The following is a 26,552-nucleotide window of genomic DNA, read 5'->3' on the forward strand; positions in this document are numbered from 1 at the left end:
TGGGATACCTGTTATTCTGTTTCCTGTGTTATGCAGCACAGACTACTCAGTAAATATACCACTTTATGGTTAAAGGAATTCATGCCTCAGTCTCATCCATTCCTCTGTCACCTGTTCACCTTCACTGTCAGTCATACTACCTGTCCAGCTACCAACACAGATTCCACTAATCTTTCAATTATTTAAAACGTCTATAGGATACCCAGCTGAGACCAGGAATAATTGATATGGGTCATCCAACATTAACGGTTGTAACTATTGAAGATGCAAAAAGGGGTTTTAAGAAATACATTTGTTTGATTGACAGATATATATTTTTTAATAATAATACATAACATTATTATTATCATAATCTTTATTATTATTATGTTACATGGGCAACATACCCAGAACCAGGCAGTGATGAAAACATTTAAAAACTTGTTAGGGATAGGGGGCAGTATTCGAAAGTTTGGATGACTGAGGTGCCCAAAGTAAACTACCTGCTACTCAGGCCCAGAAGCTAGGATATGCATATGCATGGTAGTCTTCTTAAGGTTTTCAATGTTTTATTGACAGAGTTTTATGGATTTGCATATGACTGTGCATTATATGATGGAGTAAAAGGGAAGAGGATCTGTTCACGCTTATTGGTATTCTTGATCAATTATTGATCCAAAAAGACACACACATGTTATGGGGTTGATTCCACATATGTTTGCATTGCTTGGTAGTGTATTAGCATGGTATGAGACAAGATAAATAATACAATTTAAGTAAAGTATAAAATAAACAGTATTATCCTATATTGTGAGATTAATTTAAAAAAAAATGTTTTATCACATCAACATCAAAATCTTACAGAATGTACCTGTTTTCAGTATAGAATGACATGTATAGATTATATTACAACTTTTTGTGTTTTGTCTTAGTGATTGTTCTTTAGTAAATAGGAAACTCAACAGTGTCTTAGTCCGAGAAACATTAATTAGATAGTTGTTTTATGTTTGTGAAACCTTGAAATGTACACAATGAGAAGTGATATTGTAACAACAGTTTTTAATGGGGTAATTGTATCAAATATATATCTTTGCATGTTTGAATTAGAGCTCCTTTTAAGGTTTTGTAAGTTGTAACAGGTCTCATTCAGCAGTCTAGAGATCGGATAAAAAGGGCTTTCATCTAAGGAATGCCCCACTTACTTGTCACACCCTGACCTTAGAGTTCCTTTTTATGTCTCTATTTTGGTTTGGTCAGGGCGTGAGTTGGGGTGGGTATTCTATGTTCTATGTTGTGTATTTCTTTGTGTTTGGCCGGGTGTGGTTCTCAATCAGAGGCAGCTGTCTATCGTTGTCTCTGATTGAGAACCATACTTAGGTAGCCCTTTTTTCCACCAGTTTTTTTGGGAAGTTGACTTTGTTTAGGGCACATAGCCTTTGAGCTTCACGGTTAGTTTTTTGTACTGTTTATTGTTTTGTTCGGCGTCATTTTGATAAAAATAAATAAAATGTACGCTCACCACGCTGCACCTTGGTCCTCTCCTTTCAACAGCTGTGACATTACTAAAAGCAATCTCTTGTCATAGACCACCTTGCCCTTTGGCTACTGACTTATGTTACAAGCCCCGTGTGTCGTAAAGCTTAAGATATAATGGCTGCTGTAGAAGGTTTTGACCCCAGGTTGCAACTATCATTTTCGGCCTTAATCGCAGGCCCATCCAATAGCGGTAAAACTTGTTTTGTAAAAAGTATTTTAGAGAATTCTGAACATGTATTATCTCAGAAACCTGACAATATTGTGTGGTGTTATTCATGTTATCAACCTTTGTATGATGAGCTGTTGAAGAAAATAAAAATCAAGTTTGTTGAAGGAATACCCGAATACCCATCAGATCCCTGTCTGATGATGAACTTTTACCTCCTCATAAAAACAATCTGCTGGTTTTGGACGATATGCTATTTGCAGGTAGCGAACATCCTGAAATTGCATGAGCTTTTACCCAATATACTCACCATAGAAACCTGTCCGTGCTTTACTTGGTGCAGAATGTGTTTCACCAAGGTAAAAATAGCCGTACCATTAGTTTGAACGCCAATTATATGGTTTTGTTCAAAAACCCTAGAGACAAACTACAAATATACACTCTAGCTCAGCAGATGTACCCGGGAAGGAAAACCTACTTTATGGAGAGCTATGAGGATGCTACCAAAGCGCCATTTTCTTATTTAATCATGGATTTAAAATCAAATAGTCCAGAACACCTGAGGCTCCAAACCGGCTTGTTCCCGTGGGAGTGGCCGGCGGCTTACATTCCTATAAAGTAACCGCTATGTCTCTGCGTTTAAAAAGAAACCTGCCGCTCTTGAGAAGCCTAGTTGGGGCTACCACTAAAGAACGGAAGGCCTTCTTGGGTCACTGTTCTTCAGATCTCATATTATCCCTTTGTGAGATTGCTTTGAATCTTCTCAAAGGCCGCATTCCACTCACCCTGACTCAATGAAAAAACTTAAAGAGACAAAAGACCGCGATCAAACTCTTTGCCAATAAAAGGGCCAGTCTTCAAAAGAAAAGACATAGCATTCAACAGTCTGTTTTTTTTTCTACCTTTACTAAGTATAGCCGTGCCCTTCATCACCAGCCTTATTGCTGCCAGACGTGGGGGTTGAACACCGAGTGTGATGGCAAATAAAATGTACTTGGTGCCTCAACAAGAGTTGGATAGACAGCAATTACAGGGTCCTGAAAATATCAGACTAACAATGGAAAAGGATTTGAATACGGCCATGAAGGATATTTTGAACCGAAAAGGATGGAACCGCTATGATAAGGTCCAAAAATACACAAACCTCTTGCAAAGGTATCTGGCCTTGGTAAAACAAGGTGAGAGAGAGACCAACCATTTAACGCTTACCCTACCGGACCCTTTAAAAGATGACGCGCCTAGAGAGAGCCAAGCACCTGTAACGCCTGGACCGGCGATCTTACTGGTTGAAGATCAAATGCCTGTTGAAGGTAACTTTATGCATGACATGTTGACACATGTTCTGGCACGTAACAGGAAAAATGTTAGATACATTATGAACAAGATAAAAGACTCAAAGGGGGCCGCTACTTGGAATGACAAAGGAGAGTTTATCTTTCAGGGCGCTGTTGTCAAGGTCCTCATATGATGGACTTGCTTAAAAGTACCACGGCCAAGATTGCTGATGACAGAAGACCACCCGGGTGGTGTCAGTTTCTTAAGGCCCTGGCAATCCTCAACATTCCCCTCTCGGGTGTACCCAACTATACGCTTCGTCAACAGATTCAAACTTTAAAACAAAAACCTTCAATGAGCTACAGCACCCCTAAAGATGTTCTAACAACCCCTCCCCCCTTTGAATGGGCTGATGATAACTCATTTACACCCCTGAAAGTCTCCAGACTTTTTCCTAATCCTGATCTCTCAGGGTGGTTAGACTTGAATGACTTATGATGGACTATGATAAAATTCAATACATTTTATTTGAAAAATTATACAATTCAACATTTGTGACCTTCCTGAAACATTTGTCGTGAGATACGCCTTAATTACAGGATCTTAAAGGACACATACTTGAACACTTTTGATATTTTCTAACAAAACAAGCTACAACGCTATCATTACTTCTTAAATGCTCATTATAAAGAGACCTAACATCTTCAAAAGAAACTCCACGAGCTCTTTGGCATAGGTAGAATACACAGTGTTGACCACGTGTAGTGGAAAGGTTATCTTGTACTTGTTTGATGCTGTAGTAGATCTTTGATCCATTTTTGGTCAAAAACTGTTTAATAGATTTGGGGAAATGTGAAAATCCGGGAGAAAGCTGTAGGAATTTTAAAAAGTTTTGATTTTTCTTCCTCCTTTGTCTTCTAATGTCACAGCAAGCCAATGTTCACCCGGCATGTGTTTAGGATGGGGATTGACAATAAACATGGCCGGTCGCTCCGGCCATTTCTCAATAGGTAATTCATCACTCCAAAGAATTGTTTTCCAATCAAACGGCTCATGAGACCTTCTAGCTCTTGGGTATTCATGTCTTTGCTCAACGATCCTTAATAATAATCCACTAAGACTTATCTTCGGGCATTCACTTCCAAGATTGAATCAGAGCATGCATAAACAATCATGCTAACTGTACAGGCTAAAGGGGTACGGAAACGCATTTCCAGCCTGAGGTTACCTTGGGACACCACAGACAGATTTCCTGAGGTGTCATCATCAGGTGATAATATAAAAGCATACAATGTGTAACCCTCTGCAAAATAATTTCTGTCAATAGGTAAAGAGAGATCTTTTAGATGCCTCCCGGTAGCCAGGAATAGATTGTAAAATTCTTGCACAGATATGTTGTTATTAAATTGCAGTTGGAAAGCCTTAGCAGGGACCTGACGTCCATCCTGACAGAGAGCTACATACTCTGCATCGAAGTGTTGAAAATTAAAGGCGTTTTTATGTAAGCTGCCCGTATTAGAGGCGTGATCAACCAAGCCTATAACCATGTAGCGGGGTAAAGGGCCTAGAAAAAGGTTTTCTTGACTACAGATTCTACGGTCTGCTAAAGGTTTTCATGGTAATTCTTTGGAGAGGGTAAATGGCATTTCCTTTCATCAAAGCCTGTGAATGACCCAGACGAACGGCCGGAGATACAGACACTTTTTTTATATAAAGCGTTGCCCCCAACATTTTTTAACTAAAGTCACCGTCTAGGGCGGACATCAGACAAAACTCATCCTTGGCCCTGGTTAATTTTAGCCTTAAATCATCCGAATTTAAGAGTAAACGTTCTTGAAAGAAAATGTCAGAGTGTATAGGCCCTAGCAGATGAAACTCTCGAGATTCGGCACAGTGCAGCCAGTCCTTCGATTCCATAGAGACTCCTGCAGTATCCTTGCTAAACAGCCCGGCGCTGAATTGTGTCTTGAGAGTGTCTTCGGAGTAGTTTAGTAAACACTCCATGATGGCCCTATAAGGGTAGGTGGCACTGCTTTGACTGATTAGGCATTCAACCAAAGTCACATCCACTTGGGAGAAGATGGTCGCCAAGGGGTAATTAATGAGACTCACTTTGGCATCGTTTGCAATATTAGTACGATCTCTTTTGGTCACTTTGAGATGTAAATGCAATAAGGTGTTGTTGAGGTCCAGATAGTTGTCACCGTGGCCTGGTATGAAAAATTCTATAGGACCGTTGTCTGTAATGGCAGAGAGTGGGGCAATCTCCACATAACAGGACCTATCTATTGAAAATTGGGTTAAGGGGGCCGTGAAAAGATCAAGCCCTGTCTTTATAGCTTCAGAGGACATGCTGTGTAAAATAGCCATGTTGCTTGTTCTTTTAGAAAATACTTCAGAGAATTCTTTTTGACGTTTTTAGTCTAGACCTCCTCACTTTACCACGTCTTTGAATTACTGATTTTCTTTTAACGATTAACCTCCGCTTTTTAGGGGCTGGCCTTCACCTTATACCCGGAGGTCTCTTTTTTGGTCTTCAAGACAACGGCATAAGCCCCGAGCCTTCTTGATGCTCGGCATCTGGTGACGCCCTTCTGGTCATAGCATTGGCTACAACCTCATAGACCACCACATTTTTAGCCGCTGATTTTAAATGTGGTTTGGCTATGCTGAAGCCTCTCTTCATAAACGGTAAAACCATCCTAAAGAGGTTACGAAATATGCCTCCATTACCCACTTGATCCGTGATAGCCGGGTAACCCATTACCCACTTGATCAAAATAGTATGAGACATCGCGCTTAGGGTCGAGATGGTGGTTGTGTTCCATAACCATTTTAATTTATTTGTATTATGTTTATTAAAAATATATATATATATATATAATACTAATAATATATTCGATTTGTAGAGAGGTTTTGGTGGGTCTAAAGTGGAGTTTTACAATCGTTTTACCATAAGTAAATTCAATGTTTTCGTTCTGATCCGTTTTAAGCTCAAGCAGAATGTTTTCAATATATTTCTTGCTTACAGGTACATAGTGTGGCTTGTCGTAGGTGACAGTGACTACATCACCATCCTTTCCCTCTATATGAACTGTTCTCAGGAGGGGCACACAACTCTCCTACCCTTTGATAGGATATGATGTCGGTATACACAAATATGTTGTAAAACCCTGCATGTATATTCGCAGGGAATGGGAATCATTTCTCTCTCACATACGTCCATTTATTGGAACTCATCCCCAACATGTAGGCTAAATTACCGCTGGTCTTTATACCCCCATCAGCAGCCCCTGAGATTTGTACACGTTTATGAATAGGGTTGTAGTTCAAGAGTATTTCCATATTGTTCAGGGTTAGGAGTTCGTTCAACTCTGAGACAATCCTGTCGACGGTTCTATAGAACCCTTTTTTTTACTTTATAAGTTTCGGGGGTTCCGATATCCTTTTGCAATAAAAATCACGATCCTTATCCTTGATATTATACCAACTATGGGGGTATGTAATCTCGCTGAGACCTACTTCCCAGGCCTCTGATAACTCTATAGGCTTTAGAAAATTGGTTGTATAATTCGAACTTTGGTTATTCATATATATGTGCAGACGCATTACTGGGGAGAGTCAGGTAGAAGCCGTTGTGTTACATGATGCACTCCTGTGTACACTCAAATTATGTTGTATTTATCATGCATGAGGGTTTAAGTTAACCCCTGCTGCCTCCACCACATCGTGCTCTAATACCCAACTGTTGAACTTTTGGGGCCAGTTTTTCCAACGGACCAACACCCATTTTTTACCCTTTTCTCTCTTTTGATCCAGAATCTCCTCCACGTGAAAGACTTTGTCTTTACCCATCTGTACCTTCTGTAGTTCCTTCTCATAAAAGGAACCCTCTATAAGCTCCCCGTCATAATCTTTTAACTTGTAGACAGGGGGAATACGTGGTAGACATTTGGTAACTGTGAACAACTCATCGCTGTAACATTGCTCATATCTTTTGTCGAAAACACCCCTCAACTTGGATATACGCACCAAGTCCCCCACTATGAATTTAAAATCTTTTTTTTTCTTACGGTGAAGGGGGAACAAACCATACAGATTTTGAAAGACTTGAAAAGAGTCTTCAGAAGAGACCTCGGAGGGCTTCATCCGTATACTCTTATGGTAGCTGGAGTTGTAACCCTTTACTAAATCTTGAACTATATCGACATATCTACGTGTGTTGTGAGCTGTAAAATATTTCAACATCCTCTCCTTCAAAGTTCTGTTAAAGCGTTCAACAACTGAAGCTTTCAAATCCGAACCTGTAGCAAAATGTACGATATTGTGGTTCTTCATGACTTTCTGAAAAGTATTATTAAAAAACAAAAAATCCCCCGTCAGTCTGCACTTTCTTGGGGGCTCCTCCTTCCTTCAAGATAGAGTCAAAGGCCCGGGTCACCTCTGCCCCACTCTTATTTTTTAAGACCCTTACAAATGCTATTTTAGAGAAAATATCTATAACTGTTAGCATGTAGCAATTTCCATCATTTTTATCTGCAAGGGCCTGCATGTTACATAGATCCACCTGAAACTGTGACAAGGGATGGGTAGAAAAAACTCTATTTCGTGGAAATTGTTTTCGCACAGGTATATGCAGAGTATAAGCATCCTGCTCTGCTAGCCATTCATTCACTTGAGCAGCGCCTAACCTGCTACCTGTTTCTTCGGCTATAGCTCTTTGGAACCGCTCCTTACCCCCATAACACCCTGGGTTAGAAGGGGTATAATAAATGTTTTTCAACATCTGCTCCGTCATCCTTCTTGCCTCTCTGATGTACAATAACGTTAATGAGCCCCTTTCAAAAACATTTCATTTTTATTTTATTTTTCAAACATCAAGTATTACCTATACAGACAATTCAGGATACGTAGCAGGATACTAGTCCCCGTTTTCTCAACGATCCATGCATGCAACACCATGTATATTTGGTTTAGATTTACAGGCTTGTGTCGCTGAATTTGTAAAGCACACACATCCGTTATATAAGTATATAAACAACAAATATGATACATGTTACAATTAAACGGTGTTTCAAACAAATAAAGTAAAAGTTTGTTTCTAGTTCTTCAGAATCATCCACAAGACGGGATACCAGTTGTGTCCATTGTAGACTCTCGCCCGTATGTCGTACATGATTCATGATTTGCTCCATTTTTAGCACACGCTCTGCATTAGCCCATGTATTGTGGGTTGTGTAGAATGATACATTGTTCACTTTATTTTCAATAATTTGCTGCATAACATTTGTACGTTCTCTCAAAAGAAATTTTTTTTTTATTCTCTCTAACATCGTATGCATATAGTTACCCATTGCTTTACATCTAAATAAAAAATATGTATTGTTACTCAGTCTCTTGCGGCTTATTGAGCCAGAAAGTCACCACATCAGCCACCAAAGCTTCCTTGTATTTGTTGTCATCCACCAGGGTGTGCCAGATTTCTTTGAGTTTCTCGTGGATGTAGATCGCCTCCTTCAGTTCGGTTACCCCGTACGGTTACCCCGTAAACTCTGGGAATAGACGGCACAAGACCCATAGACTCCAGGGCTCTGACCATCGAAGGTATAAAACGGCTGGGCCACAGTCTTTTCCCCAGCTCCTCAAAATGGTCAAAGAAGTAGTACCGTGGGGGGTCGTATAAACACGGATGTCGTCGTTGGCTGGGGTGATTGATCTCTCAACCGATGCATTTTTCTCTTATGTACTCTCCAGTCACCACGTCTAAAAGTGCGGCTACAGAGGCCTTGATGGTGTCCACAAAAATAGTACTGACCACCCCATCAAACACATCCTCAGGCGGTGTACATGTAGGGGGTGTCGGGGGTCTTGCCTGGGGAGAGTAGAATGGAGGGCTGTGAGGCATAGAGTCCTTAGGGTCTGGCCCCCATGTCGTATCGGAGTCCTGGTATGTTGTATGAATATCCATGGTATATGCTGAAATGAAGAACTGGAGGCTTTATGGGCACTCCTTTTATTGTTGAACCAGTCCTTTGGTATCAGGGCGTGGTTAACACAGCCACATACTTAGTTTTCTTCTGGGGCTGACCCTTCTGAGGATGACCCTTCTTGGGGTTCCTTTGAATCATAATCCTCAGGATTCGTATATATTTTGCACTTTCTTAGACGAACAATGCTCTGCCATTGTTGGCTCTGTACAAAAAGAGCATCCACCAACTCTAACATTTTCAATTCCATTAGGTCCCAACTTTTAAAAGGAATAAGCATACGCAACCTAAAATCCCCAGTCAGGCCACCATCACAAATGTTTTGGTTGCGGATTTCCTCGTTGCTGATATAGAACTCCACGCACCCACATGGAAGTCCATTCTTTCTTTGTATTTTCACCCTATGAAATATTCTTCCTGAGGAGTCAGGGGTACCTTCCCAATGGGTCTCGTAGCCCGTGAACAAGCTATACCCCTTTGTGATAACTCTCAGTTCGGGACACACCATCTTGCGAAAAACCTGCCAGTCTTCAAACCTGTAGTCCACTCCTAAAGTCTGGTCTGTATATTCTTCTCCTTCGGCTACGGTATAGAGTTTCACTCTACAGGCCGGGTAATCAAACAGATAATCCAATTGCTGTCCATTAGACATCATCACTTGATCTTTCAGCACAGTTGCGGGCGGTATTTGAGTTCTATACATATTTAGAAACGGCTTTTTTGGCGCATCGTATATTGATGCTTTATACTCTGACCTTTCTCTATGTTTCCGAGGTCCTGCTTCCGTTGTTACGGTCATCACGGGTGTGTCACTGATCACAAAATCCATGTTTAATTTCTTTTGTGGTTTATCGTGGCCGCTTGTGGTGTTCTGGGGCTTATTTATAATGTGCCTGCCCCCCCCAATAACCCCGGACATTCCTGTTTCATAGACAACAGCCCTAAAGTCACTAAAACAGGGTGGGGGCCATACTCTTTGAAATGTTCAAACACATCCCCCAGTTCAACAAGGTCCCTACACATCAATCATCATGACAGCTTCAAAGGAACAGATGAAATATATGCATAAATTAACACTCCCTCTAAAGCGTGAGAACAGGAACGACAGGATGCTCATATATGGGCACTCCCTAGAGCACGTGATAACTTCCCGCCAGGACGTCCTGACAGGATGCCCATATATGGGCATACATACGTGACCCATGACATAGGGTCATAAATCACACGTTTGACGTGTGCCGTCTACTGTATTCTCTCTTGCACTGTACCTCTGCTCTCTCCTATCTCTCTCACAGTATAACAGAATCACACCTAGCCTTAGGATCCCTGGATGTATGACCTGTTTGAAATGAGCACTCCCTCACCTGCTTGACTTCTACAGGGTGAAGAGATATCAGTTTGCCCTGGAAAGAAACAACTGTCCACAGATGTCAGAGAAGGGGACTGTCAGTTACGACATATCAGTGATTTATATCTGCTGCAGAGTACTTTAGTGGAATGGCAAAGTGTTTAAATACTTATGTAAATAAGGTATTTCTGTTTTTTTATTTTTAATACATTTGCAAAAATGTGGCTTTCATTTTGGATTACTCTGCAGACTGCATTTACATGTTGACAAATATATTTTCACCTTTGCAGTGCACGGCCACGGAACAGCTACAGTATATAGTGCTCAATTGCACAAGTCAAACCAAAACTGGTTTGGCTCAGTGTTTGTATGCAAAACTGAGTCTTTATTGATCAAATGATTATAACTGGCAGCCTCTCACACTCTTTCAGAAAGACACACACACACACACACACACACACACACACACACACACACACACACACACACACACACACACACACACACACACACACACACACACACACACACACACACACACACACACACTCACTCACCTGAAGTATCCAATGATGAGGATAGCCACTAGTAGAGAGCTGAAGGACACAGCATAGCCCACAGTGTACATGACATAGAGACGCTCAAAGAAGTTCTGCTGGAAGAGAGAGAGGGATGTATAACCGTAAAGCTGCCCATACAGAGGTGTTACTAGATGAGCTGAAACAGTCATGTAGTGGTTTCAGCGGGTTTGAGCATGGTTCTGGCAACACTAGGGTTGTGGGTTTGTTCCTCACATGGGCCACATATACTGATATATTCTATGTGTGTCACGCCCTGACCATAGAGAGCTTTTTATTCTCTATGTTGGTTAGGTCGGGGTGTGACTAGGATGGGTCATCTAGGTGATTATATATCTATGTTGGCCTGGTATGGTTCCCAATCAGAGGCAGCTGTTTATCGTTGTCTCTGATTGGGGATCATATTTAGGCAGCCATTTCCCCATTGTGCTTTGTGGGATCTTGTCTAGGTATAGTTGCCTGCGAGCACTACATTGAGCGTCACGTTTCGGTTTACGCTTTATTGTTTTTTCTTTGAGTTTCTCTTCCAAATAAAGAGGATGGAAACATACCACACTGCATCTTGTTCCACTCCTTATAACGATCGTGACAATGTGTCACTGTCAACTATAAGTGGCTTTGAATGAAAGCATATGATTTTACATGCAATATATGGTGACATGGAGGGTTTATGTTTGGATTTAAGATTAATCTACAGTAGCTATAGAACAGTACCCACTTTCCCTCTCTCGTTGCTTGGCTTCATAAACCCAGGGCCCAGACACTCTGAGTAGTTAGGCCACGTCCTGTTCAGGCTCTCCACAAACACCCACGACCCATTGATGTCACACTTCCTGGAGGTGTGACCTGGAACATATCAACAACACACTGTAGCACTTCACTTGGTTCATGTGAGATAATACATATGGTAATTCAAGCATTAAAATTCACAAAAAAATTACAATATTATCAATCATTCACTGGTAAAGGGGAACCACACAGAGATATTGTGTTTTAATCCTATTTATATGTGGAACCCATTCTTCCATGCATGCAGAGTAGAGTTGGTTATTACCTTTGTGGTTGAAGTCGTAGACATAGCTGGGGCAGGGGACCTTGGTGACAGCTCCTGGGTAACCCTGAGGCCAGCAAACCAGGCCGTCCCAACCAGGGGGGCAAAGGTCATCTGGAGGAGAGGTAGAATGCTTTGAATTCAGAGTTTACTAATTTCAACTACAGTATGTGACCGGTGTACAACCTCAGAAATATGAACACGTTGGGAATGGAGGTTGTTCGGAATACTGATGCTTTACTGTATTGATATTTCAACACACTTCCCCATGCAACACAAGGAGTGCACACTTTGGCTGATTTTATGCCTCGATCATAACGGTTAAATTGTTTACCTGTAAAACTTAAATTAATAGCCTGGGTGTTTATTTGCTTCAATCACTGAACATAAGTGTTTTAATGTCATGTAATATTTAAAGTTGTATATAACTGCCTTAATGTTGCTGGACCCCAGGAAGAGTAACTGCCGCCTTGGGGATGCTTAATAAATACAAATACATAACTGCCGCTTATTGGAGACAGGCTTCTATTTGAGGCAGGTGTCTATTCCCTTAATGCACCCACCTTGCAGTCTCGCCTTCTTCTGATCCACCACAGACAAATGTTGAAGCCTGACTTTTTTACATCTCTCACTCGTTTTAGATCAATTCCTAAATGACTGGCTGTTGCCTCGCCCAAATGTTGCTCTGCAAAGCGCATCTAACCACTAGGCAGGTAGCCTAGTGGGAAGAGTGTTGTGCCAGTAACCAGAAGGTTGCTGCATCAAATCCCCGAGCCTACAAAGTAAAAATCAGTTGTTCTGCCTCTGAGCAAGGCTGTTAACCCACTGTTTGTTGGGCACTGTGGATGTTGATTAAGACAGCCCCCCGCACCTCTCTGATTCAGAAAGTTTGGGTTAAATGCAGAAGACACATTTCAGTTGAATACATTCAGTTAGACAACTGACTAGGTACTTCCCTTTCCCTACATATGAAAATTTAAAAGCTTTATGAATGAATTACTATTAGTCAGACAAAACCTGCCGAGTTTAGCAATAAATAGTGGCTGAATTTATCCTTAAACTTACTACTTTGATGTGTAATTTGTATTAAAAGTTTGTAAATAGCACCTAAATCGTAGCAATTTTTTTTTTTAATTTTACCTTTATTTAACTAGGCAAGTCAGTTAAGAACAAGTTGTTATTTCCAATGACTGCCTATCCCGGCCAAACCCTAACCCAATTGTGCACCGCCCTATGGGACTCTCAATCACGGCTGGTTGTGACACAGCCTGGAATCAAACCAGGGTTTGTAGTGATGCCTCTAGTACTGAGAGGCAGTGCCTTAGACCGCTGCGCCACTTGGGAGCCCACCAATCTTGAAGGCCAGAGCTCCATCTTGGGGTTTTTCTTCCGAGACTGTTCGTAGATCTCGATGGCCTTCTCTGGCTAAAGACGGAATATACAGTGCCTTCAGAAAGTTTTCACGCCCATTGACTTTTTTCATATTTTGTTGTGTTACAGCCTGAATTTAAAAAGCATAACATGTTGTTGTCACAGGCCTATACACAATACCAGATAATATCAAATTGGAATTATGTTTTTTAACATTTTTACAAATTAATACAAAATAAAAAGCAAAAATGTCTTGAGTCAATAAGTATTCAACCCCTTTGTTATGGCAAGCTTAAATAAGTTTAGGAGTAAAAATGTGCTTAACAAGTCACATAAGTGGCATGGACTCACTTTGTGTGCAAAAATAGTGTTTAACATGATTTTTGATACCTCATCTCTGTACCCCACATATATAATTATCTGTAAGGTCCCTCACACAAAGACGAGGGAAGTATTCCAATGCCTCGCAAAGAAGATATATTGGTAGATTTAAAAAAATTCAATATCCCTTTGAGCATGGTGAAGTTATTAATTACACTTTGAATAGTGTATTAATTCACCCAGTCACTACAAAAGATAGAGGCGTCCTTCCTAACTCGGTTGCTGGAGAGGAAGGAAACCGCTCAGGGATTTCACCATGAGGCCAATGGTGACTTTAGAACAGTTACAGAGTTTAATGGCTGTGATAGGAGAAAACTGAGGATGAATCAACAACATTGTAGTTACTCCACAATACCAACCTAAATGACAGAGTGAAAAAAGGAAGCCTGTTCAGAATAAAAGTATTCCAAAACATGTATCCTGTTTGCAAGAAATGTGGCAAGCAGGACAATAAACTAAAACACAAAGCCAAATCTACCCTGGAGTTGCTTACCAAGAAGACAATGAATGTTGATGAGTGGCTGAGTTGCAGTTTTGATTTAAATTTACTTGAAAACCTATGGCAAGACCTGAAAACGGTTGCCAATTTGACATAGCTTGAAGAATTTTGAAGAATAATGAGCAAATGTTGCACAATCCAGGTGTGGAAAGCTTTTAGAGACTTACCCAGAAAGACTCACAGTTGTAATCGCTGCCAAAGGGGCTTCTACAAAGTATTGACTCAGGGGTGTGAATACTTAAACTACCGTTCAAAAGTTTGGGGTCACTTAGAAATGTCCTTGTTTTTGAAAGAAAAACACATTTTTTTGTCTATTAAAATAACATCAAATTAATCAGAAATACAGTGTAGACATTGTTAATGTTGTAAATGACTACTGTAGCTGGAAACGGTTGACTTCTTATGGAATATCTACATAGGCGTACAGAGGCCCATTATCAGCAACCATCACTCCTGTGTTCCAATGGCACGTTGTGTTAGCTAATCCAAGTTTATCATTTTAAAATGCTAACTGATCATTAGAAAACCATTTTGCAATTATGTTAGTACAGCTGAAAACTGTTGTCCTGATTAAAGAAGCAATAAAACAAGCCTTCTTTAGACTAGGTGAATATCTGGAGCATCAGCATTTGTGTGTTCGATTACAGGCTTGTTCTGAAACTCGACAGTCTATTCTTGTTCTGAGAAATGAAGGCTATTCCATGCGAGAAATTGCCAATAAACTGAAGATCTCGTACAACACTGTGTACTACTCCCTTCACAGAACAGCGCAAACTGCCTCTAACCAGAATAGAAAGAGGTGCACAACTGAGCAAGAGGACAAGTACATCATTACTTCATAGGAGAGACATTTTAATGTCTTTTGGCAGAAATGCATTCTGGAACATGTGAACTTTCATGTGCCTTAATAACAAACGTGTATGCCATCTGTAAATATCAATACAATTGCTAAATTACAAGCCTAGTTGGTTTAGCCACAGAAAAAGGCAGGAACCTTCTCGCTAGCCATGAATGGCTGAGATAATGGATGGGCTGGACATGCCTAGAGATGAGTTCGGATTGGTCTGCCATGTAGCTGACTTCTGTCTATAACATGAGCTGCACCGTATGTGTAGGTTACTCTTTTTCACACAGCTTTTTTTAAAGATATCATGATGAATTGCAAAAGTGTTGCTCTCCACTTTCTGGAGGACCGAGTTTTGAAATCAGTAGAATGCCCGATGGAAGCAGAGTATAATAGCTTAGTAGATGGAGACAATTCTGGCATTTGACTGCAAGTATGCGGAGAGAGTCAAAAAGAGAACACAGAAGGCTGTTGTATAAAACACTTGTCTCCGGATTACATCTTCAAACTAAGGGCAACCATGGCATCCGTGACAGATAGTGAGAAGCGTTCATCCATGTATACAGGTAAGAGAGTCTAGCTAGATACATTTTCAGATATTATACATTTGTAATTTAGTCAGAAAGTTGTTTTTATTGCAAGTTAAAGCATACTGTTAGCTAGCTAGCTAGCTGGCTGGCTCGCTAGCTAACGTTACGTGTGTGATCTGTGTAGTAATATTATTCGTATCTCAGAGCCATTGGCATTGCTAGATATAGCCTAATGTTAGCTAGCTAGCTAACGTTGAACCTAGTTGGTTAGCTACCTGCAGATTCATGCAGGGTAGTAACTTTATGAGTTGGGACTATGGTTCATTGTTTAGCTAGCTAGCTACATGTCTAAACAAAAGACTCCACTATGCAAGTAACCATTTCACTGTACCATTTACACCTTCTGTATCCTGTGCATGTGACAAAATAAACGTTGATTTGATTTGATATAGTGTGTGTTAACCAGAGACGGTAATGTCAAGAACAACACGACCTGCCTCAAAGTCAAATTAGGATATAACGTTTGGCCAATGAGACAGTGTCCATACTGCATACTGCTTTATTATTTCCTTGACTTGTATTGTAATTCTGGAAGTCAGTCAGGAGGCAGACGTCTTATTTTACCACATGTACGTTGGTTTCAGGGAAAACGTATTTACTTAGAGTATGTCTGCTTAACTATGACTCACAGAAGCAATACAGCACCATAGAGATATGTCAAGTTAGGGCAGGTTTAAGGTTACAGTCCACAGTATATGTTGTTATTACCTGCAGGGTCGCGGGTGGAGAGGTTCTGGTGGCATTGGAGTTTAATGTCATACAGAATGTACATCTGCTCCTCTGCTGTCAGACTCTCATCAGATCCACCCTGCAGACGACAAGCAGTGGCTAGTGTCAGTCTCATACATTTGTCTGTGATAAATTGAGGTTTACAAGTTACAAGTTTCTGACAAAAAAAAGACTAAGTTAACATCTCTTCTGAGTGGTTGTCTAATGTTCTCAAAGACCTTGTGACCTTATGATCTGATTACGGCCTTACAGTATTTCACACAGCGATATAAAGATTGGTCACAGACTTTTCAAATGATTCACAAGTAATGAAAGAGATTGGAAATGCAAAGAGATCGGAAATGGTTAACACAAAGAAAACATTTATAACAATGCACCGACATAACAACCAGACCTGGGTTCAAATACAATTTAAAATATATAAATTACTTTCATGTACATTCAAAGTAAGTACTCAGATATATTTTATTTGAAAAGGCAAGTGGTTGAATATTTTAATGTATTTGAAAATACTCAAATACATTGACTCAAATACACTCCCATGCATTTAACCCAGGTATTTGAAAATAGTATTTGAAATAAGCATTTGAAAATACTCTTCAATACAATTTTGTAAGATATATATTTATTTATTTTTTACAAATAACCAGTCAAATACTCAAATAAAAGTACTTGTTTTGGGCTCTGTATTTGAAAATACTCTTCAATACAATTTTGTAAGATATATATATATATATATATTTTTTTTTACAAATAACCAGTCAAATACTCAAATAAAAGTACTTGTTTTGGGCTCTGTATTTGAAAATACTCAAATACACAGAAAAAAAGTATTTGAAATACCAGATACTCAAATACACATGTATTTGAACCCAATAACAATTAAAGCAATGCTTCCCTTTCAAATCACACACAAAATATTGAACAGTGTTCAAACAATACAGAATGCACAATCATTACCATATTGTGAAGGATATTAACTTCAAATGTTTTGGAACATGTTCTGTTGTTATATTTGTGCCTTATGGAATAACAAACATATTCTAAGTCTGTATATGCTTTCCTCAATTATTTTTTATTAGAATCTAACCTTTATTTAACTAGGCAAGTCAGTTAAGAACAACTTCTTATTTACAATGGCGGCCTACACTGGCCAAACCCGGACGACGCTGGGCCTATTGTGCGCCGCCCTATGGGACTCCCAATCACAGCCTGTTGTGATACAGCCTGGATTCAAACCCGCGTGTCTGTAGTGATGCTTCTAGCACTGAGATGTAGTGCCTTAGACCGCTGCGCCACCTGGGAGCCCAAATTAGCCTAAAGTACTTTGAATGACTCTATGCCCTTTTGAGTTCAGTTACTGTACGGTGTCTTCAAATGCCATATCACTCTTGAGTTAAGAAAAAACTATTTTTGCATGTGGATGACTCATTGAATGGCATGAACCAGAGTCAAGATAAATGATCCATTTATTTTCATTTTGATAATAGATTTTTCTCAGAAGGTAAAGTTTGGTTTTTACCATGACATATGACAAGGAAGGAGTTGAAAGAGTTTGTATTTTTGTTCGTGGTTGTATATCCTTTTAAAATAACATTATGAATGTGTTTTATATTACCATGTAAATCACTATTTAGATGGTGTATGTCCTCGTACAGAACACATTTTTCAATGGCACACAGTCCACATGCATATCTTCAAATTTGATTTGAATTGCAAGCATATTCCTGAAAAAAATAACTGACATTGTCCACCAAGGCCTGGAGCTGAATGGCCCTTCACATCTCACTGGCAGTCTGAATTACATGTACACCTACAGTAAATGATTGAATGGTGTTGACCAGGGGTCAACCTCATAGACACTAACAACTTCAACAGTTACAGACACAGACACATTGGGAGCATCTAATGGAAATGGAAATGATAGGAAGGCGTATGTGTGCTATCTGTGATGAACATCTCTTGCCCAAGGGGCATGTGGAGCACTGGGGGGCATTGGGACCATACACCTTCATTGATGAGCAGATGGAATGGATAGATATTAGAATTACAGGCTGTGACGATATGTGTCATATCCCACTGTCTATCACAATTGCCACTTGGCCCCTGCACCCCTCGCATGCTGATGTTACAGTTTCCTGCACGCTACACTACAGGTTCAGCCTTACGCATTAACTTGGGGAGAGAATGCAAGTCTTCAGGTTTCAGGCAAGGTTACTCATCATAGCCTGGACCCAAGGTTACTCATCATAGCCTGGACCCAAGGTTACTCATCATAGCCTGGACCCAAGGTTACTCATCATAGCCTGGACCCAAGGTTACTCATCATAGCCTGGACCCAAGGTTACTCATCATAGCCTGGACCCAAGGTTACTCATCATAGCCTGGACCCAAGGTTACTCATCATAGCCTGGACCCAAGGTTACTCATCATAGCCTGGACTCAAGGTTACTCATCATAGCCTGGACCCAAGGTTACTCATCATAGCCTGGACCAAAGGTTACTCATCATAGCCTGGACCCAAGGTTACTCATCATAGCCTGGACCCAAGGTTACTCATCATAGCCTGGACCCAAGGTTACTCATCATAGCCTGGACCCAAGGTTACTCATCATGCGAGCGTGGTTCATTGAACCCTCGCCATTCCACTAAGGTACTCTGCAGCAGATATAAATTACTAATATGTCATAACTGACAGTCCCCTTCTCTGACACCTGTAGACAGTTGTTTCTTTCCAGGGCAAACTGATATCTCTTCACCATGTAGCAGCCAAGCAGGTGAGGGAGTGCTCATTCCTAACAGGTCATACATCCAGTGATCCTAAGGCTACTGTGTGTGATTCCGTTATACTGTGAGAGAGATAGGAGAGAGCAGAGGTACAGTGCATTTGGAAAGTATTCAGACCCCTTGATTTTTCCACATTTTGTTACATTACAGCCTTATTTTAAAATGTATTGAATTATTTTTTTCCTTATCAATCTATACACAATACCTCATAATGACAAAGAGAAAACAGGTTTTTAGAAATGTTTGCAAATGTATTAAAAATAAAAAAACAGAAATATCTTATTTACACAAGTATTCAGGCCCTTGCTATGAGACTAGAAATTGAGCTCAGGTGCATCCTGTTTCCATTGATCATTCTAGAGATGTTTCTACAACTTTATTGGAGTCCATCTGTGGTAAATTCAATTTATTGGACAAGATTTGAAAAAGCACACACACCTGTCTATATAAGGTCCCACAGTTGTCAGTGCATATTAGAGCAAAAACCAATCCATGAGGTCGAAGGAATTGTCTGTAGAGCTCCGAGACAGGATTGTATCGAGGCACAGATCTGGGGAAGGGTACCAAAACATTTCTGCAGCATTGAAGGTCCCCAAGAACACAGTAGCCTCCATCATTCTTAAAGGGAAGAAGTTTGGAACCACCAAGACTCTTCCTAGAGCTGGCTGTCCGGCCAAACTGAGCAATCGGGTGAGAAGGTCCTTGGTCAGGGAGGTGACCAAGAACCCGATGGTCACTTTGACAGAGTTCCAAAGTTCCTCTGTGGAGATGGGAGAACCTTCCAGAAGAACCACCATCTCCGCAGCACTCCACCAATCAGACCTTTATGATAGAGTGGCCAGATGGAAGCCACTTCTCAGTAAAAGGCACATGACAGCCCGCTTGGAGTTTGCCAAAAGGCACCTAAAGGACTCTCAGACCACGAGAAACAAGATTCTCTGGTGTGATGAAACCAAGACTGAATTCTTTGGCCTGAATGCCAAGTGTCACGTCTGGAGGAAACCATCCCTATGGTGGCACCATCCCTACTGTGAAGCATGGTGGTGGCAGCATCATGCTGTAGGGATGTTTATTAGTGGCAGGGACTGGGAGACTAGTCAGGGTCAAGGGAAAGATGAACAGAGCAAAGTACAGAGATCCTTGATGAAAACCTGCTCCAGAGCACTCAGGAATTCAGACTGGGGTGAAGGTTCACCTTTCAACAGGACAACAACCCTAAGCATACAGCTAAGACAACACAGGAGTGGCTTCGGGACAAGTCTCTGAATGTCCTTGAGTGGCCCAGCCAGAGCCCAGACTTGAACCTGATCGAACATCTCTGGAGACCTGAAAATAGCTGTGCAACGATGCTCCCTATCCAACCTGACGGAGCTTGAGAGGATCTGCAGAGAAGAATGGGAGAAACACCCCAAATACAGATGTGCCAAACATGTAGTGTCATATCCAAGAAGATTTGAGGCTATAATCGCCACATTTACCACATTTAAATGTGGTATTTAAGTTGTTTTTTCATATGAATTTGCAGAAATGTCTAAAAACATGTTTTTGCTTTGTCATAATGTGGTATTGTCTGTAGATTGATGAGAAAAATAACAATTTAATAAATTTGAGAATATTTGAATTTTTTATATATATACTGCTTCAGCACCAGTACCTCTTATAGAATACTAAGAAGCTCTCTGTAAATAGAAAGCTCTGGAGGAAGTTTTAGAGGAGAGTCATGACACAGGGGAGTTCATACACAATAAATATTGTGTAGGAGGATGGTTAACAAGGGTTATCATTCTTTTATGTGACATGCATAGAAGCAGAATGAGAGACTCTGCAGTCACCAAGGTGGGGGAGTGGTGGTACTGGTTGATCAGACGTGAGAGGTGGTACTGGTTGATCAGACGTGAGAGGTGGTACTGGTTGATCAGACGTGAGAGGTGGTACTGGTTGATCAGACGTGAGAGGTGGTACTGGTTGATCAGACGTGAGAGGTGGTACTGGTTGATCAGACGTGAGAGGTGGTACTGGTTGATCAGACGTGAGAGGTGGTACTGGTTGATCAGACGTGAGAGGTGGTACTGGTTGATCAGACGTGAGAGGTGGTACTGGTTGATCAGACGTGAGAGGTGGTACTGGTTGATCAGACGTGAGAGGTGGTACTGGTTGATCAGACGTGAGAGGTGGTACTGGTTGATCAGACGTGAGAGGTGGTACTGGTTGATCAGACGTGAGAGGTGGTACTGGTTGATCAGACGTGAGAGGTGGTACTGGTTGATCAGACGTGAGAGGTGGTACTGGTTGATCAGACGTGAGAGGTGGTACTGGTTGATCAGACGTGAGAGGTGGTACTGGTTGATCAGACGTGAGAGGTGGTACTGGTTGATCAGACGTGAGAGGTGGTACTGGTTGATCAGACGTGAGAGGTGGTACTGGTTGATCAGACGTGAGAGGTGGTACTGGTTGATCAGACGTGAGAGGTGGTACTGGTTGATCAGACGTGAGAGGTGGTACTGGTTGATCAGACGTGAGAGGTGGTACTGGTTGATCAGACGTGAGAGGTGGTACTGGTTGATCAGACGTGAGAGGTGGTACTGGTTGATCAGACATTACAATTATTACGGTTTAATATGTATCTATTTCCAGATGTGTGCCTGCAAAGTTGATCTCTCATGTGTCTTAAGAAACGTATTTGAGGTCGTGAGGAGAAGTTGTACTCCATTCTCTACAGTGCATGGCTGATAAGTTTGAAGCACAACTAAACCACACTACTGACTGACAGTGAGCACAGATAATTATATACACCACAATCCCTTAATTAGATGTGTCATACACACTCTAAGCAAAAATAAGGAGTATCTATCCTGTCTTTTATTTGGGTAAATATCACAAATGTTGTAATTACATGTAGAAAAACACAAAAGGAAACAACATCCTTCACAGCACTGTACAATAATAGTGAGTCACACACTGCATTCAGTGAGGTGGGGAATATCAACACTGTTAAGGGGTCTCCATAATGCCTACATTATAACAGGGGTCCCTAAATTGAACAAGATCAGTGAGCCTGCTGCCCGCTGATGACGAATTTCAGATTTCTCTTTGTATGAATGAGATGACAAATGGATTGAATTTTCACAAGTGAATGACACCCCACTGGGCACAGACTGGTTGAATCAACGTTGTTTCCACGATAATTTCAATGAAATTACGTGGAATATACGTTGAATTAACGCCTGTGAGTCTATTAAATATTAAATAACTGAGTCTATTAAATATTTCATTCATTATGAAAACATAAATATGATTTTCCACAGCTGATAAAAATTGTTTGCCGACTCAATGTTCAACTTTGGCAATTTATACTATTCTAAACATAATGCACTAATCAAAAAAAATCTGACATTTCCTGTCCTATTCTGAACACAGCTGAACAATTAGGACTACGTTTTGTTTCTTACCTGTGCGTTAACAAATGTCCAGCACAGGACGAATGAGACCAAGTTCCATAAGATCCACTTCACCATACTTCCAAACAGGGCAAATGTCATAACTGTTTGTAGAAAAACGTCACCTATCTCTTTGAAACTCTAAATGTAGTTAGGTTAAACGTAATTTGAAAGAATTATTATTTGCTATTCCGACTCCAATAGCCGTTGTCTGGTTCACCTTTCCATATAGGGCACATGACAAATATCTGACTTTTTTTCGACTATGACTGTAAAATCTTCAAAACACGTTTTTACGATAATAAATATAAGGTAACATGTTCATACAATGTCAATAACAAACGCAAAAAAAAATATGAAAAGGTCAAGAGAGAGCTCGCAAACACATTAACAATAATTCCTTATCCATAATACACATTTATTTTTCCATATAGTAGGCTATAGCATATACATTCTGCCACGACTTCTCAGAACAAGTTTGTACATTCCAGTTGTCTTTTTAGAGAGAAGGACGCGAAATCTCTTTCCGTCCTCAACAAGCTTAGTGAAGACGTGAAAAGGCACGTGCTGTTGATACCGCTAAACTAAAGCGCGGGGATCTTTTGGTTGTTCGGCAAAATCACCCTTTCTCTTCTTTAATTTCCAAAGAGTCCTTGTACATTCAGTGCAGTTTTATCAGCATCCAAATGACTGAACAGTAAATGAACAGCGTTGCATATCCTGACACGAAATTCCACCTAATACATATATCACATTCCAGGTTTGATAGTAAGCAGAAACGCACTTTGAAGCAACTCTTGACTAGTGAAATATTTCAGTAATCGCAGTAAAATATCGCGTAATTTGGTCAAATGCGCAGAATCTGTCCACAGGATATTATTATTTTAAGAAACTCTTCTATTCAAGGACCGTTAAACGTAATTTGGGATGTGAAGCGAGGTTTCCTCTGCTGTCCTCGTTCTGCAGTGCTAAAGTGGCTGATGAGCTATCCTTGGTGCTGAAACTTCGTTCGAAGGACTGACCCGAAAGTTGGCATGGGCGTTTTAATGCAAGAAATCATCTCTGTCTTTAGCCGAGTGGAGAAAAAAATGTCCGATGTCATACCAGGACAAAATAATTTAAACACTAAATAGGCCTACTCTGCCAATATATTTGAAATCACATTCATATGTGACTAAGACAGGTTGTACTTTGCAAGATGTGGAGTTCAACAATAACATGACCGCTTCCATTGATATTACTCACCATACCACTGCGAATGAAGGCACGAACAACAGGTGGAAATAATACAAGCAGACTGTAATCAGAAGCTACGCACGTGTGTGTGTGTGTGTGTGGGTGTGTGTGTGTGTGTGTGTGCATCACACTAAACCATCCTTTTCCTTACAGAAGATAGAAGCAGCATGTACTCAACTAGTAATTGCATGGTGCCCTCCGAGCATCCAATTATCAATGCTAATTAAAATATAACACCTGATATCGTCCTCTCTACTAGTTCCTTCAGATACACAGGTCACATCCCGAATGTAACCCTATTCCCTATATAGTGCACTACTTTTGACTAGAGCCTTATGGGCCCTGGTAAAGTGCACTATAAACGGAATAGTGTGTCATTTTAGACACATCCAATGTACAGAGCAGGAAGTCGGCAACTTATCTATGAACTGGGCATGAGGCAGGATAAAAAAAGTGAAACATCAATAATTGCATAATAAAACTCAGACTCTGTCGCTGCTGCCCCCAATGTGTGTGAGAGAGGGTGTTCTATTTGGTTTTGTTCCCTTCCATCTGATGGTAAAATAACAGAATAAACTTGGCCTGAACTCCACATATGTTGTCTCCAAGATGTTTATCAGCCCGGCGTGTGAATGAATCCACAAACATCCGTTCCCCCAAAGCATCAGTTCCACTACAGCTCTAATCATCAATCATCTCAACTCAATTAACTCCCAATGCAACTACAGTGTGGAATAAGTTTTGAGTGGTGCATCACTTCATGTTATATTCTGGACAATATACGTAAATACAATTGTAATCCCAATATTGTAATATTTAATTATTTCTGTCCTGGGCCGATTGAATTGAATTGCCCACTCTGAGGCTTGTCGGATCAGAAACGTCCGTTCGATTGAGTTGAGCTCACCTCAACACATTTGTAGGGTACTAGGGGGTAACTAGCCCCCCCCCCCACTAATAACAATGTTTAATTGCTGACACAAAAAAACAATGTTTGGAGAAAAAAAATTGGAATGTGGACGAAGGTCATGCTTAGGGAAATAAACTATAAAGGGAAATAAATGGTTGTAGTTTACATTTTTCAGTTTACATTTCATGAAATGTTGGTTTTAGAGAAGGGGCGCTTTTTTAAAGTACCGGGGTTAAAGTACCCCCAATTTTTATCCGTTTTATTTAGAAATTCTTTAGTAAGTAATACTTAAAAGCTAAGTTTAGTTGTCTTATTTTAAATATTTAAATAAAATATGGGGGGAAATGGTGTTCGACATGTCACAATTAATATCTGCACTATGAGGAGATTTGATGTAAAGTCCCTCTTTTCAACTCACCTGCACATTCATTTTCTTTGTTATTTCATTGTTGTTCCTTTTCCTTACAATCCATTATGTACAATTGCACTACATTTTATTGGAATAATGCAAGATTTTAAAATCCCAGCAGTCTTTATGTTAGCTGTGTATAAGGGAGGCGAAATCAGGTAGGAGAGCAGAGTGAAATAAATAGGCACACTTTAATTCCGTTCCACAAATGACATACATGAAAAATCAACGTGCCAAAATAACACGGAAACAATAATAAAGTATAGCGCCAGACAAAACACCATCTAACAATAAACAATTACACACAAAGACAGGTAGGGGAACAGAGGACAAAATACATTCAGTATGATTAGGGAATGAAAACCAGGTGTGTATGGAACAAGACAAAACAAATGGAAAGATGAAAAATGGAGCGGCGGTGGCTAGAAAGCCGGTGACGTCGATCGCCGAACGCCGCCCGAACAAGGAGAGGAGCCGAATTCGGCGGAGGTTGTGACACTTTAAAATGACATTCAAGAGCAAAAGGTTTTCAATAGCTGTTTTTAATTCATAAAAATGCATTGGTATATAATATTGGAATGGAATATAATTAATAACATTAAATAACATTGAAATATAACTTTTAATAACAATAAATCATTACTTAACTAACTGTGTTGCAACAACCTTCTTTGAGACAACCTTTTTTTGAAGAACCTGCTTCGTTTTCTTACTCTCTCTCTTTTCTTCTTGTTGATGTTTCTGTCGAGCATTTTCCTCCAGCAACCTTTTGTAAGGTGAGGCTTTCAGTACAGCCGCAGACTCTGCATTCCTCTTCCTCGGTCTCGGCCTTGGGGACAACTCCATTAGAACTGCTGCAGTTGTTGGTTGTTGGTTTAAACAAAAACAAACAAACAACAAGAACACATGACTATTGGTACAATAAACACTTCTAATCACTATATGCAAATATATATTGAAAATGGTACCGTCTAACGGCTGCAGCCTGTGGCTGCAGTGGGGTGGCAGAGTGATGTGAATCACTCCATGGCCTCTTGCTGTCAGAACAGCCTCCAGGGTCTTATGGGAGTGGTGCCCATCAAGGATGAGAATGTGGGGTTCCTCAGGGGTACAACCAACACTGTGGGCAAAGTGGTGGAGCCAGCCAACAAATATGCTACTGTCCACCTAGCCTGAGTCACTCACCCTTCCAATGGACCCTGGAGGTGCTCCAACCAGCAGGTGTTCGTTCATCGTTTTCTGGGGGAAGATGAAGGGGGCGGGACGCTGCACTCATAGTCCAAATTACTGTGACTGTGAAGCACCTCCTGTGCTACTCATCCATGAAACCTATTTTGCTCCCTTGGTGGCCACCACTGGCAACGGTTTCTGGATGTTTCGTATTCCCGTCTCATCCATGTTCCAAATCTTCGTTGGCCCGATGTCCATGACGCTGTTTA

General features: G+C 40.6%; 1 protein-coding gene across 2 annotated transcripts in view; it reads right to left on the minus strand.

The window, feature by feature from the left end:
• The window catches only part of LOC139546748 (parathyroid hormone 2 receptor-like), a 118,249-nt gene extending 94,516 nt beyond the window's left edge, over nucleotides 1-23,733 (minus strand). The window contains exons 1-5 of one of the 2 annotated variants that reach the window (XM_071355492.1): nucleotides 22,571-23,733; nucleotides 16,314-16,413; nucleotides 11,924-12,034; nucleotides 11,588-11,715; nucleotides 10,849-10,946 (exon numbers count right to left, since the gene is read on the minus strand). In XM_071355492.1, coding sequence (XP_071211593.1) covers nucleotides 10,849-10,946; nucleotides 11,588-11,715; nucleotides 11,924-12,034; nucleotides 16,314-16,413; nucleotides 22,571-22,660 — 527 coding nt within the window. In that variant the 5' untranslated portion in view covers nucleotides 22,661-23,733. The remainder of the gene's footprint in view (nucleotides 1-10,848; nucleotides 10,947-11,587; nucleotides 11,716-11,923; nucleotides 12,035-16,313; nucleotides 16,414-22,570) is intronic. The other variant, XM_071355493.1, reaches the window with a different exon arrangement.
• Nucleotides 23,734-26,552: the final 2,819 nt, after the last annotated feature.

The sequence above is a fragment of the Salvelinus alpinus genome, chromosome 20 (assembly GCF_045679555.1).
Source record: "Salvelinus alpinus chromosome 20, SLU_Salpinus.1, whole genome shotgun sequence".
Lineage (NCBI taxonomy): Eukaryota > Metazoa > Chordata > Actinopteri > Salmoniformes > Salmonidae > Salvelinus > Salvelinus alpinus.